Genomic DNA, 18,235 nt, shown 5'->3' with positions numbered 1-18,235 from the left:
GCATGCTGGGAAATTTGTCGTCTGCTCAAATGTCGTATGCTAAATTTCTTAAATTACCATTTTCTTCAAAAAAAAAACTCAAAGAATACTATCAGAATAGCAAACAGTTTGGTTCCTGATGAGACGCCATGCTTTGTGGCGTCTATTCTGGATCCAAACTGTTTGCAAAGGTCTTCAAATTCGGTTCCAGCACTGAAAGAGTTAATGCTTGAATTTATTCAAACATTTTTATTTACACATGACACATATATGGAAGACAAATTTTTAAAACATAATCCAGTTTCTCTGGCATCTTGTGTTTCAATTCATGCTCGCCATATTAGATAACCATGGGCAGAAACACTTTCTTGCGCATTTTTAAACAAATCTCATTTTATATATGACCAAACTCTTTAATAAAAAGAATAACAATCTTAACCAGTAGTTGCAACACTTGAAAGAATTTTAGACAAACACAATATTTTAATTGACTTCAACATCTTGGATACCAATTAAGTTGAAAGTGTTGGAGTGTGGTCATAACACTTAAAATTCGCCAATTCCTTGCAATAAGCCAATAACATAAGACATATGAGAATTTGAGAAAATACGCAAGCACATGTAATGATGTAGAACATGTTCATAGTACATGTCATTTTTAGAGTGATATTTGTTGAAAACCCCAAAGTGTCAACAGAAATGATAGACACTATTCATGCTGCTACTCTTATTAGTAGGGGAAGGAGCAAAACCATTTCTTTGACATTTTTTGGAACCGAGAGATCTTCATATACATTTTTTTGTTTGGATTTCTTCATTTGACAATCCGTATGTAACAAATACTAAAACTATCATTTTAAAATGACATAAAAAATTATTGTTGTTGCAAACCCAAACATATAATTGATTTCCGCACCCTGCTATAACTTTTTTATGTTGATATTACCCAATAACATAGAGAAGTATTTAACAAAGATATGCATTTGACAACCTCAGCCCAATAATGTATATCTGCAATGCAGAACAAAAGCGCCTATAGATTACGTGTAATTAAATTTAACTTTAAACATGTATTAATCACAATGATATTATCACATTACTTCCTGCCGCCACACCGCCTCCGTTAGCGATTGCCGCTGCCGACATGAGTTTTGCCGCAACTGACCCGGCAACTACGCCCCCAGCACCGAACCCGCCTGCCGCCAGTACTACCGGAGCAGCCACAATTACAGCACCACCAATGGCCAATGGGACCACAACTTTTGTCACATTTGAGTTCCATTTTTTGGACTCTGAGTCTTCAGTGTTGTTAACGCTCATGTCATCAAACTTGAAGGACATATACGACCTGCATATGCCACGTTGCTGCACCTGTGGTGTCAATCAAGTCATTTATTATATACATATTTAATGCTTAACAAAATAAAGGTTGTATCAATCGTTGAAATAAAAAAATCCCATATTACGCTACTCGCTGTTTCCAATTCCGTATTACCATATACTCAAACCCGGTTGAGTCGCGGGTCGTTTTGACTCGCGGTATTTCATTAGCGCCCTCTGGATTGTGTTTGTAAACAAACCTGCGTGACCTACTTTTGAAATCTGAAAGAAAACATCTTTTGCTGCCAGTATGAATAGATTTTTGGTAAGTAACTACCCAAAATCGATTTAAAACATCATTTTTAACCAAAATTATGTAAAAATCCATGTTAAAATGAAATTTCCCTTTCAACTTTTTCGCTGTTTAAGTTCGTCTGCTGTCGGTTGCTTGGGTCAGACACTACCAATATTATTCTCTTTGTGAAGGGGTTACACACCACCGATTTTTTAAAATTATTTCGATAGGTCAGGCTCTATAAACACTTCAATATTTAGCTAATAGATTTGAGGGTTGAACTTAGATGAGACTCAAATTGTTTTTCAGATTAGAGAGTCAAATCATAAGAAGAAGCCTTACGACAAGAACAACCTCAAGAGAGCGTTTGATGCTACGCTTGGAGGAATGTCCGTGTACAGAGCGTCAAGAGTGTATAATGTCCCGGAGTCAACATTGAGGGATAGGACAAGGCAAAATGTTGACATTAACTGTAAACATGGAGCAGAGACACTCTTTACCTGTGAAGAGGAGAGAAAGTTGGCGGACCATATTGTTTTTATGGCCAATATCGGCTATGGGTATTCTGTAACTGATGTGAGGTGCATGGCTGCAGACTATGCCCGTTCTCTGGGGAAGAATGTCAGGGCCAAAGGGGAGCTAAGCTCGGACTGGTTCTATGGATACATGCAGCGTTGGGCCCAACTTAAAGCTGTTAAGCCTCAGAAGCTTGGCTTACAGCGAGCAAAGACGGCATCGAAGGCTACGATTGACCGGTACTTCGAGGAGCTAGGAAGCATTCTTCATCGCAATGGTCTGCTTGATGCCCCAGAGCGCATATGGAACGTTGATGAGACCGGGTTTTCGACAGAGCATTCGCCTCCTAAAATAGTCTGTGCGAAAGATGCTAAAGCCCAAGCAGTGACCTCTCCACGCTCTAAGAATGTCACCATGGTCGGGGGTATCAATGCTCTAGGCAACCATGCCCCACCCTTTTATATTTTCCCAGGGAAGAGGTGGCAAGACTGTTTCATAGAAGGTGCGGTTGCAGGGTCCGTGGGGAAAATGTCTGACAGTGGTTGGATAAACCGGGGAATCTTTGAGGAGTACGTGACGAGCCATTTAGCGCGTTATGCAGCCTTGAATGTGAACCTGGATGACAAACCAGTCACATTGGTTCTCTATGATGGACACAAGAGTCATCTCTCACTGACACTTACAACATGGGCATCGGAGAGAAACATAATTTTGTTTGTTCTTCCCCCACACTCCAGCCACCTCACACAGCCTTTGGACATTGGGGTGTTTGGACCTCTGAAGGCGTTATACAATAGGGAATGTCGGGCCTTCATGCATGCCAACCCAGGAATGTCCATAACTACTAGAGACATCGCTAGGCTCACTGCTAAGCCCTTCACCAAGGCATTCTGCACTGAAAATATTACATCAGCTTTCAGGAAGTCTGGCATTTACCCATTCAATGCCAATGCCATTACTGATGTCCAGACAGCCCCATCATCTATATATCCCAATGCGCACATTGAGGAGAGCGACCCGGTATCTGAGGTGGTGGCAGCACCAAGGATTGAGAGCGACCCGGTATCTGAGGTGGTGGCAGCACCAAGGACTGAGAGCGACCCAGTATCTGAGGTGGTGGCAGCACCAAGGACCGAATCTGACACTGCAACATTGTTTTTGAATTCAAGAACGATCAAACAAGTTGTGCAGCGTCCTAAGAAAAAATTCATCCCACCAGTGAAGATTGTTGGGAATCTTCAAACTGAGGCGAACACTATTTCACTGCGCCAACAGCAATTGAAGAGGGACTCAAAGGTCCAAAAAGTGGTGGAAACACATAGGGCCAAACAACAACAACAGGAGCAACAGCCATCGACATCTGGAATTCCAGCAAAACCAGGGCGGCCACTTACACTCGTTGATTATGAGTCAGATTCATCTCTTGAAAGTGACACAGATGACGTATGCTGTGTGTGTAAGAAAAGTAGTCCACCTGCATTGAGGAAGGATGTTTCGGTTGTTTTTGTGAAATGGGGTGAATGTAGTGTATGTGCACATTGGGTACATCTGAGCTTCTGCACTGATGTACGTTTCTTGAGGCGAGATAGCTTCTTCAGGTGTCCCCATTGCGCAGAAGAATGAATGAACATGAACAGTTATTTGAATATTGAGAATTAAAATTAGACACTGCTTGAACATAACTGTGATATTTATTTTATTGGATGTCTTAAATTCCATATGTTCTAATTGTTATATACGTTATTGATTGTTACTTTGAATGGTATGTCAGATCTTTATGTTTATTCATGTTAAATTTAATATTAGTGTCGTTTAACCTATTTACCGCGAGTCAACCGCGAGGGAAAATAAACAACAATGGCGGACAGTGGTGTTGTTTTTGTTGATACCGCAGTTAAAATTGAAGGATTTTCGCCATAAAAAGGCTATTTTCCAATGAAGTTAAGTCATATATGTTTGCCTTATAAATTATTTATCTGATATTTGAAGATGGTTTCTAGACGCATATGAATATTCCTTAAGTACCGCGACTCACCCGGGTTGCAGGCTACTAGCCGGACTACTTCGACCCATTTAATGGCGTCACACGCACCGAAAATAGAAATATCGGTGGTCACATGACGAGACTTACATAGTACCCTATTACGAAATATGTTACGTAGTACATCGTGTGACGTCATTTCTTGTGTTTTTTTAAAAGTAAACTAGAAAAAAGCTAAAGACGGATAGAATAACATAAACACATTTTTGACATTCGATATTTGTGTGCTTATTCATATTTTGGTTTAAAACCAATACATTTTTACATTAATTTACAAAATTTCAATCTCAAGTTAGGAAGGATATGCACTACCTTAAGTTGAATAAATACAAAGCTATATACATATACAAGGTCAAGTTAGCAACATTTCAAAGAAAATTATTGTCATAAAACAACAAGTGAGTTTTTATTCAACTGCCTTTTTTGGATAAATTTCCTAAACAAAGTTCTAAAATTAACTAAAACGTAAGTACTTTTTTTAAAAATCCAGGTATGGTGGATAATAAGAGTCACAATTCTATTTCAAAGGCTTAACAATTTTGTTATTTACCTCTCAACCAAATTGCAAATTTTAAACCATCTCAACTTGAAATAGATTGCAGACGACATATAAAATTGTAAAGGAATATAAAGAAATTGGCAAACCGATTGATTCTATATTTCGATTCCTTCTACCCATTTTGAAAGCGTGGCACTCGCTGTGCTCTGTAGAAAAACGTGCATTACAAATCGGTCGAAATCACGTGCAGTGGTGAGAAAACCGGGTATGTGTACACAGATACCTGAGAAAACACATACTTATTTTGACAGTTGGGTGGCAACTAGTAAAACAACTATTAACATTAATCAGCAAGAGATCGCACTAAATAACAGAAATGACCACGTAGAGATATCATCACTTACCATATTTCAAATATTTTCCAGCTGAAAATTGTCCCCCACACGTCTTTTTTAGTTTATTTGTATTGTTTTTCTGGAGCCGAAATGCATCTCACAGAATATCCATCCAACTTCCGTTGTTTTCACTTTCGTTATAAAAAAACTCCGTTTAAACGAATTATTTCTACTTTTAGATTGTTTCGTTGATGTGTGCAAACTGCATGATCAGACCTCATAAACACTCCAAAAAATAACTTTGTAAGAAGCATTTCACTAATGTTTACAATTGTTGTCACAATTGTTGTCGAATCACATGCACTTGTATTATTGCGCACAAAATAGTACGCTTACAGACTGACAGAAAGATCGATACGAAACTCCGTTCAATTCATCACGGTATACTATTTTATTTAAAATATATAATAATAATTCGCTTCAACAACCTGAATGTAAAAATAATTCTTTTAAACGGAGTTTTTAATAACGAAAGTGAAAACAACGGAAGTCGGATGGATATTCTGTGAGATGCACTTCGGCTCCAGAAAAACAATGCAAATACACTAAAAAAAGACGTGTCGGGGAAAATTGTCAGCTGGAAAATAATTGAAATGGGGTAAGTGATTATATCTCTGTGTGATCATTCTGTTATTAAGCGCGATATCTTTCTGATTAATGTTAACAGTTGTTTTACTAGTCGCGACCCATATGTCAAAAAATGATGTGTTTTCTCAGGTATGTGTATACACATACCACGTTTTCTTACTACTTCACGTGATTTCGACTGATTTGTAATGCACGTTTTTCTACGGAGCACAGCGAGTGCCACGCTTTCAAAATGGCTAGAAGGGATCGATACACAAATGTATAAAAAGAGTCGGTTTGTCAAAAAGAACACATTATTCAAAACGGTACAAGGACAGTAGTTGTTCAGGAAGGAAGAATCAAAGCGCCGTAGGGGCTTAAGGCCTGGGGCTAGATTTAGTGTGCTTGGGAAGAAGTTTAGTTCTTAAAAAAAAGATAGTTCGACTATTAGTCTTTTTTTTATAGATGTCAATATCTTTATACATAGTCAAACTATCTTTTTTTAAGAAGACGTACTGTCGGAAGTTTTTTATTGATTTAGTATGTGTATGCATTATTATAAACAGGTTTATAAAAATCGAGGCTGCAGCTGCATTTTTCAAAAAGTCACAATGGATAGTCGATCATTAAGTCATGGCCATCCTACATAGGCGTTGAAGATATGTGGCTGGGAACGAGATTATGACCCATCTGGGTCTGTCACTTTTTGTGTGTCATAAATGCTGAATGCCCGTTTTGGATGAAATGACGACCTTGTTCAACCAGTATCGGTACATGTTATGCTGATCAGTTTATGTCGATAATATCTCCATTGATCGCGTATCTGGATGAACATAATTAATTTCAAAGTACGGAATTAATTGTACTTATATTAATCCGTAAATACTGATGGTTGCCATGGGAACAAAAAATGTTCTTTTTTCATATTTATTACTATTTTAAAGAATTTAGCCAAAAAAGGCACAGAAAATCAACAAAATATGTTCTGGACAGATATGGAGCATCATTAGCATGTTCGAACTTGGCCTAGAGACCATCTAGATAAAACTTGTGAACAAGTTTGGTGAAGATCAGATGAAAACTACTTGAATTAGAGAGCGGACACCGAGCTGAATGTTTAAAACGCACTAAGTGACCCAGTGAACTAGTTTTTAGCCCGGCATGCCCCATGTTCACACTTGGCGTAGACATTATGTAGATACAACTTCTGACAAAGTTTGGGAAAGATCGGATGAAAACTTCTTGAATTAGAGAGCGGACACCATGCTGAATGTTTGAAACGCACTAAGTGACCATATGAGATAGTTTTTGGCCCGGCATGACCCATGTTCGTCTTGACCTAGACATTATCCGGATGCAACTTCTGACCAAGTTTGGAGATCGGATTAGAACTACTTGAATTAGAGAGTGAACACGAAAAGTGTTATGGAGGACAGACAGACTGACAGACGGATAGTGCGAAAACTATATGCCGCCCGTAGGGGGCATACAATATATTTTCATGTATCTGACATGGTGTGCAGAAACAACAAAAATGTAAAAAAATATTCCCTTCTCATACTTAATATATTACCTATGGATGACTGACTGAAAAACAACACAAGATACACATTGTTGATATTTTGTACTCAAATTCATGCACATAAATAAAAAAGTATTGTATTTATTCTTTGAAGAAAAATCACCTGTTAAGTCTGGATTAAAAAATCTTATCTGTTAAATCAAAGTACTGACAGTACTGGTGTGACGATGCTTTTGAAGAGGATTGATATAAAAGCATCTATTTAAATTTATCTACATCACCACAATTGTGTATGTGGGTACGAAAATTTTGGGTAGGAAAAAAATGGGTACGAAAATTTTGGGTACAACAATTATGCCAAAAAAAAAATTAAGTACGTTAAAAGATTTGTTTACGAAAAAAAATTGGGTAGGAAAAAACTTGGGTACGAAGAAAAATTTGGTTACGAGCAAAAATTTGGGTACGAAAAAAAAATGGGTACGAAACAAATTGGGTACGAAAAATGTAGGGTACGATAAAAAAAATTAGGGGTACGGGGAAGTAGTAACCGTGGGGAACTTGATCCTTTCAGCGAAACTGGGAGGCGGGTTGCATTCTCGATCACATATAACAAGAAATATCTTTAAAAAGGTATTCAACGTGTGTTTTCTGTACCACTTATCTTTAAAAAACTGTCTGTTACAGTCAAACGTTTTTGGGTTATAACATTACGTTTCAGCATATAAATTCAAAACTTGACATGCTGTTTAATTACACCATGCTCTTTAATTTCACATGTATATCATACAAAGCTTTATATTTCGTTGTTTCCTTTCCTAAGTAAATGATGCTATGTGTACGGACGTGATTTCACAATCCCATGTGCATAAACATATACTTTTTCTCTTTTGATTATTGTTCTTTTTCTCTAATTCAATAAGCTTAGGCATGTTTGTTCGTTAAGTACGGCAATAATTTCATGATGATTCCCGATCGAAAGTGGGTATGAGCACATAGTCGTAAGAGCACTTGAATACGTGAGTTCGCCCATGAACACATGGTAAGGTTAACTAAATCTCCGCGATATGACCTAATATGTGTTTAAAACAGCAAACAATATTCAACAAACGAATGAATTGTCAAACATAGTATGTGCACTGATGTGGCTTTGTAATTTATGTTTTATAAGTTTATTAAATATGCAAAATGAGAAAGCACGCAGAAGAGCGAGTATAACAGATATGATACGGTTATTATGCTGTTTATATACCATAGTCGCTACAACGTTTACAAATGGCAGGTTCGAAATAATTCGTTTTCTTTACACTCTTGATCGCGTTGAAAGATAATTATACACGTTTTAATTCGCATTTTATTTACTGAATCACGACAAATGTCAAATACAATACAGAAAATGCATAGTTGTTTCATTGATCTATAAACATATAATGGATTGAATATAACTGATTTAAAATTAACGTTTTCAAACTATTATTAAATCCTTTCCCAGAATATGCTGTTCTATTTATCGCTGAGCTTCCTATACCTTTATCACATTGTGTACACACCGGTCTTACTGACAAAAACGTAGTGACGTCACCATCTATGTATAGAATGCCTTTATCAATGATAATCAGCAAGGTATGCCGATTAGAAAAATCGAGCTATCTCAATCGGACTGGCTCGGTCTTTTACATAGGTTGCCATTGTGAAGATTGTTTTCATGATATGATAACTTAGACGATGCCTCGCAGCATCGTCAAAAATGTCAATCAAAACACAACATGAACACAATATATTGTCCATATTATCATCCACACAGAGTCCAAACTGTCAGTAAATTTGGTAAGCTCAGGTTGCATCAGGATTTGCCAAATTCACTTGTAAAGATCTGCAATAATTAAAATAAAAATGACTGATTAGAAACCTTAAACAAACACATAAAAAATACATATCACCAGTAGATACCATAGGCTTGTTAACAATTTAATGAAATTGAAAACCATGTCATGTTTTAGTTTTGCCTTAATGCTTATTTAACGTACTCTATGTGAAAATAACACAAGAAATATTATTAAAATGATATAATCAAGACGAAAAAAAATTATTGCTTGGTACATTATACAATCTGAACCCTCAAGATATGCATAGTGAATAGTATATTGTTAATGTTTAATATTAAAAAATAGTATCCATACTTAACACCATAAAGGTAAACCATCTGTGTTGGGAGAATAAAGCGCACCCCAGTTGACATTTTCACGGATTTCTTTTTAAATATTTCACTATTTTAAATGGGATAAAGTCGAGAGCCGGCTGATTCGTGAGAGTTCTTTATAGGTATCATGATTTTTTTTAAACAAATCAGTATTTTTTCAGTAATGTGCAATGACGCGTTTGAACGGTTAGAAAAATGTCGGATCAGTGTTGGGACTTCATATTACAAACGCGCGATTGCACTTTACTGAAAATTAGTTATTTGTTAAAAAAATCATAATATCTATAGAACACTCGCACGAATGAGCAAGCTCTCGACTTTATCCCATTACAAATGGTGAAATAATTTAAAAAGACATCCTTAAAAATGTTATCTGGGTCGCGCCTTATTCTCCCAACACAGATCTTAAAGTCACACGGTATACACGAAGGTGCAGTGTAAACAATGCAAGGTGTAAATCATATCAAACCTGCTATTTAGCAGCACATCATTTAGTGTTCGCACTCCACTTTGCCCAATCTGTTTTTCATGAGGTGGATTTGGCACATCCATCTTTTAGCCCTATATCATGATAGTTCATCATTGAAACTACCAGGTAGTAGGTTCTGCCCCTGAATAAATAAAATATAGCAAAATATTTATGTATGATTGTGTTATAGTTGAAAATAATATATGACAATGAAAACAAAGGTCTGCTGAAGTATTGAATCTCAATACAATCTTAACGATATTCCGATAGTCCAGAAACATATTTACTGAGAACATTTAATCAGTTTTCTTAAGCTGCAAACTCTTGGTCATGTCTGACAATTCATTGAAAATAGAAAGTTTCAAAAGCATTACCACATATTTGTGTAGTTAATCATGCTTTCTGAGAAAGATATTTTTCTTTCTACTTTCTTTATTTGTTGTTATTAATCTTAGATCATCATTGCGTTCATGTTAAACTTGAACACAACCATTAATATAGACATCCAAAACTATAAATTTTGACAAAAATAGAAACATTTAAATATGTACCAATAAAAATAATCAAATATACATTGTAATTAAACATTTTCCTGGCATATGCATTAATGCTATCATTTCGCATTGAATTGTCATCACTAACCTGTCATTGTGAGATTGCACAAAGATTTGCAACATAAATTTGATATTAGTTTTTAATACAACCTTGCTCAGTTCACAGTCTGTTAAATGTAATACAATAATTTTAATTACATAAAATGAAAGTAGAATACGTCTAAGGGAATATATGCCCGTAAATTGTTCAACGAAATGTTAATATTGTCATTATAGAAAAGTTCAACAACAAATGATAAATTGAGAAGTGTTTAAGATTTTGACAACTACCCTCTAGGCAAACAGACACATAAACAGCGTCTAAAATCGTCGTTATTACCGCCAAAACGGCTCATACAAACATCATGATTGGTGTTATAGATTCATTAAGGATGTTCGATCGTTTTGTGAAAATTTTCAAAATATCCGGAATGCTATAATTTTTTGTATGGTGATTAATGGATCTGTATCTGAAATAAATATAAAATAAAAAAGGGAGGTCACCGTGAATAATTTTGAGATAACAAAGGTTTTTAAATGCCATGTGCGTTTGAAAAAATGTCGTTTTTGCGGGGCATAAAAATTGAGGGTACGGTAAAATGTTTGTGTTTAATACATTTAAAATGGCATAGTAATATTGAGATTGTATTAGATTAGCAACTGTAACATTTGTATTATCATACTGAACAATTTAAAAACCAAAAATATTGGAAATCGTAAAAAATAATGAGAAATAAGTATGACTAGTTTTTTGTTTGTTTTGAATTTTTTATTGCACAGTTCAAAATAGATAACATGCAATACAGATACATATTTCTGTTGATGTAATATTCATATTCATTTGAAGTTCTCAATAATTAAAGGAAACTAGCTTAGCATTAAAATGAAGTAAAGAAATTGATAGGTCACCGTGGATTTTTTTTTGCTACAGACATTTTAATATGGACTTAATTTAACAAATATAATGACTAACATTGTAATAGTAATTAAAACATATCTATATAATAACTGCTCTATAACAATCAAATTATCAACTGAAATGTGATACACGTAGAAATATTTATAATGTACATTGTTATGAAAATATTTCAGATGTAACAAATGAAAAAAACAATGTTGATGTTCAAATAAACATCTTAAATTACCCCACCCACCTGTTACCCACGTTGTGGGTTGTAAATTGAACATATGTATTATTTTAAAATTATTATTTTTAGAACTGTGTGATGTGTATTAAAAGACAAGAGGGACATGATGGCCCTGTATCGCTCCACTGCTGAAAAAAGGCTGAAAAAAATATTCTCGGCATGTGCAAATACTTAAATATAGGCCCTATTTAAGCACATGTTCACTTTTGTGACCCCCTGGGGTGGGTCAACTTTAACCCCAGAGGCATAATTTGAGCAAACTTTGTAGAGGACTACTATATCTCACTACATACAAAATGTGGTAGCCCTAAGTCCTAGAGTTAAGGACAAGAATATTTTAAAAGTTTTCACAAAATAAGCATCATATAAACGTATACAATGTTCAATTTTGTGACCCACGGGTCAGGGTCAAATTTGACCCAAAGGGCATTATTTGAACAAACTTGGTTGAGGACCATAAGATGTTACTGCAAACCAAATTTGGTAGCCATAGTCCAAATGGTTTTTGACAAGAAGATTTTTAAAGATTTCACAAAATAGGCGCTTTATAAGCGTATATTAAATTGTGTGACCCCCGGGGCAGGGTCAAAGTTGACCCCAGAGGCATTATTTGAACAAATTTGGTAGAGGTTTATAAGATATCACTACATACAAAATTTGGTAGCCCTAGGACCAATGGATATGGACAAAAGATTTTTAAAGTTTTCACAAAATAAGCACTTTATAAGCATATGTTTAGTTTTGTGACCCCCGGGGCAGTTTCAAATTTGACCCAAGGGGCATAATTTGAACAAACTTGGTAGAGAACTATTACATGTCACTACATACCAAATTTGGTAGCCCTATGCCATACTGTTATGGACAAGAAGATTTTTAAGTTTTCACAAAAAAGGCCTTGTATAAGCATTATTCAATTTTGTGACCCTGGGGTCAGGGTCAAACTTGACCCCAGGGGCATAATTTGAACAAACTTGGTAGAGGACTATAAGATGCCACTACATACAAAATTTGGTAGCCCTAGGCCCAATGGATATGGACGAGTAGATTTGTAAAGTTTTCACAAAATAGACCCTATATAAGCATATGTTCAATTTTGTGACCCCGGGGCGGGTCATATTTGACCCCAGGGGCATAATTTGAACAAATTTGGTAGAGGACTATTAGATGTCTCTACATACCAAATTTGATAGCCCTAGGCCCAATGGTTATGGACAAGAGGATTTTGAAAGTTTTCACAAAATAGGCAGTGACCCACGGGGCAGGGTCAAATTTGACCCCAGGGGCATAATTTGAACAAATATGAAAGAGGTTCACCCCAGGAACATTCCTGAGAAATTTTATCAGAATTGGACCAGTAGTTTAGGAGACGAAGATGTTTTAAGGAAAAGTTAACGCACGGACGCATGCACGCACGACGGACACAGGACCATGACATAGGACCATGACACAGGACACTGCCCTTTGGCCAGTGGAGCTAAAAACCAGACATCAATTAATATATATTTTTTTTACAAATAGTACTGCTTTGTGCTGTGATACACTATTGTTTAGTGAACGGCATTGTTACAGATACTGCAAAAAGAATGTCAATAAAAAAGGTATTGTTGATTTTTTTATGTTGTACGCATGTATAATAAGGCTTCTTTTAGGATGTCAAAAGCTGGACACATGAGAAATACATTTGTCTTTTTGGGGGGCCATCTGAAGCTGAATTTTTCATAGTTTTCTTATACAATCAGAAACCTTTGCCAAATTATAATTTATGAAATTCAAGATAATGATTATTTCACTGTTATTGGGACATAGAACAATGTAAAATATGTGACACAAATCACACACATTAAGCAAAGCCATGTTTGCAATTCATTAACAAAAATGTGTTGTTGTCCATATATAGGATACACATGTACACAACAACTACTAATGAGAGCAACAACAATCAAAATTCAGGCTACGCAAATACTTTTATCAGATTAGTACATCTACAAAAAACAACATAGAATACAATTAGCCGGGCAATTATGTTTCACACACCATCTGTGGTTTAATGCACTGCCAAAAATATCTTACAACTTAGGTGAAACATGAGAAATACAACTGACATAAGAATCACAACTATGTTTGTCATCGAGAAGGAAATTTTTTTATGTAACAGCTATTAGATTTCATAGCTAATCTATATACAAGATGAAAATTACAATTGTTTATATGTCAGGCAACAAATAACTCGCTATTGCTCATATTTTTTTCTCTGATTTTGTTACTCTGATTTGTCTGTGTGTAACCTCTGACAGGGGGCTCCTCAAACCACTCAGTCCGTTTCTTTTTGATACAGTACTCAAATGTTTAAGTTGCAATCCACTTCCTGCAACTTTCCTTGCAACACCTTGACTTACACACGTATAACTTTTGTATCAATCATGGTTTGCAAAGATTTGATGTTGGAAGCAACATTTAGTTACACATTGTATGCTAATACTGCTCGGTCATAGCTGAATGAATATTTGTTAACAACATTTTGGTCAAGAGGAACAGAGTTCACTAACTTTTGAAAAGCTAAAACATCCTGTAGAGCGCCATGTGCCATGTACATGTATAATTCACCAATGACGTCTTTAACTAAATTTTTCTGCTAATATGATTTCATATTTGGTAAGTATCTAAAAAGCCACAAATATTTTGCTGAAACTCAGACATTTTTCCACAAGTATGGATAGCATGGAGCAACACTTTACAATCAAAAGACTCTATATTATGCCCAACTAAAATAACCGGTGAACATTTCTGTAAGAATGTTATAAAACTTGTCAATGCAGATTTGATGGGGACAGCTGTTACTGTTTGTCCATTGACAATCACAGAGTCGCCAACAACTGTCACTCCAGTTATTTCTGACGCTTTCAATGACATCTTCTTCTCTGGCATCACATGATGTTGAAAACTGACCAGTTGAATGCACTGCAGCTATCTGAATTATGTGAGAAGTACGCTCTGAAAAAACAAAACAAAAATTTTACATAGAAATTGCACAGAATCCATTTTAGCTCCATTAATAGGAGAGCCCTGGGTCGCTCACCCAAGTACAATGTAAACTTCTTAAAATACATTTGCAGTGTTTACAATAAACATAAAAGGGAAAAACATTGCCCCCCCCCAGGACAGGACTTATTTCGAAGCTTAATTTGAACAATCGTAGAAGAGATTCCTTCACATCCGTTCTCTATGCATTGTGGTTTAAGAGAATTTTTCAGTTGAAGGGTCATTGATCGGAAACAATTTTCACACTTATTTTGACCTTTGACCAAGTGACCATAATTTAAATAGGGGTTATATACTGTCCAATACCTATGCACATGGAAAGTTAAAAACCAATCTGTGACAAAGTTGACAAATTATTGATCGAAAACTAAATGATCTACCGACAGACCAACATCCAGCAAAACAATATTAACTCTCTCTTCCAAGGGGGCATAATAACTGTTATCATGAAAATTGAAACGCTCTTTTCTTCGATTCATGGATATATGAAAGTAAGTTTTTGGCACCTTATTTATTCATAAATCTGAAGAAGCGAAGAGAAGAGTGTTTACATTTTTAAATGATCCAAAATAATATACTATAGCCAGTTGTGGGTAATGTAACATTGCATCATCTAAGAGGTATTTACTATCATTTTATCAATAAAGATTAAGAATCATTTATTATATGAATACAAAATGAGAAATTAGTCTGAACATAACTCTTGTTGCAATTCAATCATATGCTAGGTTGACAAACAATTTACACGATATCTCACATTTAGTAACTCAGCAGTAGCAGGTTGAATTATGTTACACATGCAAGTAAATATGTATATTTTTTAATAGAAGTTCAATTTTGGAGATTTAGAGTACCTAAATACCTGAATTGGACCAAGATAAACTTATGTATGTGCAACACTGTGAATACGGAATATGTTAAAAATAAACTTTACCTAACCCTCTTGTTTCCAAATCAAAGAAAACACATTCCTTCCCAGTAGTGTCTAGCCCTGCTGGACCAGGCTTGGGTACAGGTGGGGGTATAGTTGTAACTTCAACATCTTGGTCCTCTATGTTTGAACAGTATGTTGGACCCTCTCGTACTTCTTGCACTATGTCCTTTGAATGCCTGAACAGGAAAACAGCATTTCAAATTGGAAAATGTGCTTGCACCTTCATGGGTTATCTCCGATTTTTTTTTATAGAAATGATTACACAGCACATTAATGCTTTTAATATAATCAACTTACAAACATTAGCATATGCTTTTAAATGTTACTACTACTTTGCATATATAATTGATGGATCTATTGAAACAATCTCAAACAAGAAATGTGTCCACACGACACGGATGCCCCAAACTCAAACTTTGTAACTATATAAAAGCACAACCGTGTAAATAATCCATACAATTGTAAGAAACCCAGGATCCCACATGGCCATGTTCGAACTTGGTCTAGACACAACTTCTGACCAAGTTTGGTGAAGACCGGATAAAAAACTACTTGAATTAGAGAGCAGGCACGAAAAATGTGACGGACTGACCGACCGACGGACAGTGCGAAAACTATGTCGCCAATTGGGGGCATACAAATGAAGAATACTGTGTTTTAAAAATAAAATGCCCATAATTAAAAATACCGTTCCAGTTTTGAGTCTTATGCGTCGCTGTTTTGCTGCACGAGTAACAGTTATAGCCTTTCTTTTTTTGTGCTGAAGGTCACGGAGAAGGGCCATTTTTTATGTGAAAGTCCCAGGTGAAACACCCAGTTTCTGATTAACCTGAAACAGATTGCAGTAAATGACAGAACAGTTGACAATGCACAATGCTAAAATATGCTTATGTGGAATAAAATAATATGAAATAATGTCAATAATTTACTTAAGTTACATAATTTTATAAGGCCTAGTGATCTACATGTAGACTACACAGGAATAACTTACACCAGTATCTGAATGTATTCAAAAGTATCAGTAATTTTGACAATAAATCATGATATAATGCACCAATGTACCAAAAATACAAAAAAGTCTTACCCAATGCAAGCTTTGTGTTCATGTCATAAACTCTGCCATGTTTCCATCCAGTAGCCACATTATTTATTGCACCACAATTGCTACACTGTATGTCCAAAACACATGCCAGTCCGAAATCCCTGCTTTCTACTGTGTTAAGTAAATTCATGGCACTTGAGTTGACAAGCACTGCATGCCGAAAGCGATTCGGCCAATGTGTCGAGTTCAACGACTCGTCTACCAATTTTTCAACTGGCATCGCTGTTGTCACATGTGGTCACGCTTACCGACGATTCGATAGAAAAATCGTCAAAATAACAGTGGTCATACCGGAAATACTGATTGTCGGTGGAAATAGTATTTCTATTGAAATCCACATTGTGCTTTGGAACGTTTTTTAAAAAAAATACCTTTTAAGTTTCGTTTTGTATTCCGAATTATATCCAAATTAGACATTTTAAATGAAAATTATTAAGCCAAGTATCTGATTCTCATTGTTGACAAGTTATCGTTTCGTTATTAATAGACGCTTGTTTTTGCACAGAAAATAACTTCTACAGCGTAAGCAAGCGTTTCATCGATGTCGATCACGAAGTGACGTCAAGCAATCGAACGCTTGGTTTCATTGCAGTAAATCTCGAAAATATGTAATTAAAGAAAATTTATAGGCGCATAATCAAAACAGTCAAACTAGAATTTTCACTCGTTTATTCAAACCTTATCTTTTGAAACCGTGAAAATATACAAAGGTTTTTATTTTTTACGATATAGTGAATCAATTAACGTAAAGTGGAAACGATCGAACATCCTTAAACATGAAATTCCATCCTTTAAGACCAACTTTGATTTTTTTAATGAGAAAAACAAATGAAAAACTTATTTTAATTTACCTTTGACAAAAACCAGGAAGCTTATCCGAAAATTGTCACTGTCGACTGTGCCCTACTGTATTCATTGTTATTAAAGCTGAGGTTAATTTAAACCATGTAAATATCAAGAGAAAATACGGAAAATTAAAGTTCCACTGACTTATTTTTATTGGAGTTCAACGTTAATGGCAAACAAGTTGTTATTGTTTTGACGAAGTCCGCGAAACGGTAGTTAGAGACCGTCAAGTGAGCAACTTTTTCTCGAATGAATATGTAAACAATAAAAACTATGTCGTAGCCAATGCTTAACAATTTTGATTCAATAATATTTTTTTTACATGTATAAAAGTTCAAAGTAAAACTATAATTAATGGCAAACAAGTTGCTCTTGTTTTGACAAACTCCGCGAAACGGTAGTTAGAGACCGTACAGTGAGGAACTTATTCTCGCATGAATATGTAAACAATAAAAACTATGTCGTAGCTAATGCTTACCAATTTTGATTCAATAATATTATTTTACACTTTGTATGACACTGTCATGTTATATAGTGATGTTCTGTATTTACAAGCCGGGCTATTGAGATCTGCAAAGAACTACTTTTATTGCGCTCGCACTTATTATAAGTGGTAAATCGGAGTTATACAAATTTGGTTTTGGCAGCCAGCCAAGTCAGCTCGTGTCAGAAATCGGTATCAGTACTATGGCCTAGGGGCTTCGCCCTAGGCCAAAAAAACATGATACCTCGCTGTGTATTTCTATGTAAAACTATGCTTTCTAGAGTCGTCT

At 35.5% G+C, this 18,235-nt stretch overlaps 2 protein-coding genes and 1 long non-coding RNA gene across 5 annotated transcripts in view; 1 reads left to right on the top strand and 2 right to left on the bottom strand.

The window, feature by feature from the left end:
* LOC127848596 (interferon alpha-inducible protein 27-like protein 2B) overlaps positions 1-18,235 on the bottom strand; it is a 43,745-nt gene that overhangs the window by 1,852 nt on the left and 23,658 nt on the right. For all 3 annotated transcript variants that reach the window (XM_052381146.1, XM_052381148.1, XM_052381147.1), the window contains exon 2: positions 1,080-1,350. In XM_052381146.1, the coding sequence (XP_052237106.1) occupies positions 1,080-1,350 (271 nt within the window). The remainder of the gene's footprint in view (positions 1-1,079; positions 1,351-18,235) is intronic.
* On the top strand, positions 1,482-3,975 carry LOC127848591 (uncharacterized). Its single transcript, XM_052381136.1, has 2 exons — positions 1,482-1,624; positions 1,904-3,975. The coding sequence occupies exons 1-2, from the start codon at positions 1,610-1,612 to the stop codon at positions 3,731-3,733; spliced, it is 1,845 nt and encodes a 614-aa protein (XP_052237096.1). The 5' UTR covers positions 1,482-1,609; the 3' UTR covers positions 3,734-3,975.
* Positions 15,521-17,224, bottom strand: LOC127848600 (uncharacterized). The gene is made up of 3 exons (XR_008034593.1): positions 16,599-17,224; positions 16,203-16,343; positions 15,521-15,690 (listed from the first exon to the last, which is right to left on the bottom strand). It is a non-coding gene; the product is annotated as an uncharacterized LOC127848600 (long non-coding RNA).

This window comes from Dreissena polymorpha, chromosome 10 (assembly GCF_020536995.1).
Source record: "Dreissena polymorpha isolate Duluth1 chromosome 10, UMN_Dpol_1.0, whole genome shotgun sequence".
In the NCBI taxonomy this organism is placed as follows: domain Eukaryota; kingdom Metazoa; phylum Mollusca; class Bivalvia; order Myida; family Dreissenidae; genus Dreissena; species Dreissena polymorpha.
This window is presented reverse-complemented; position numbering and strand designations above follow the sequence as displayed.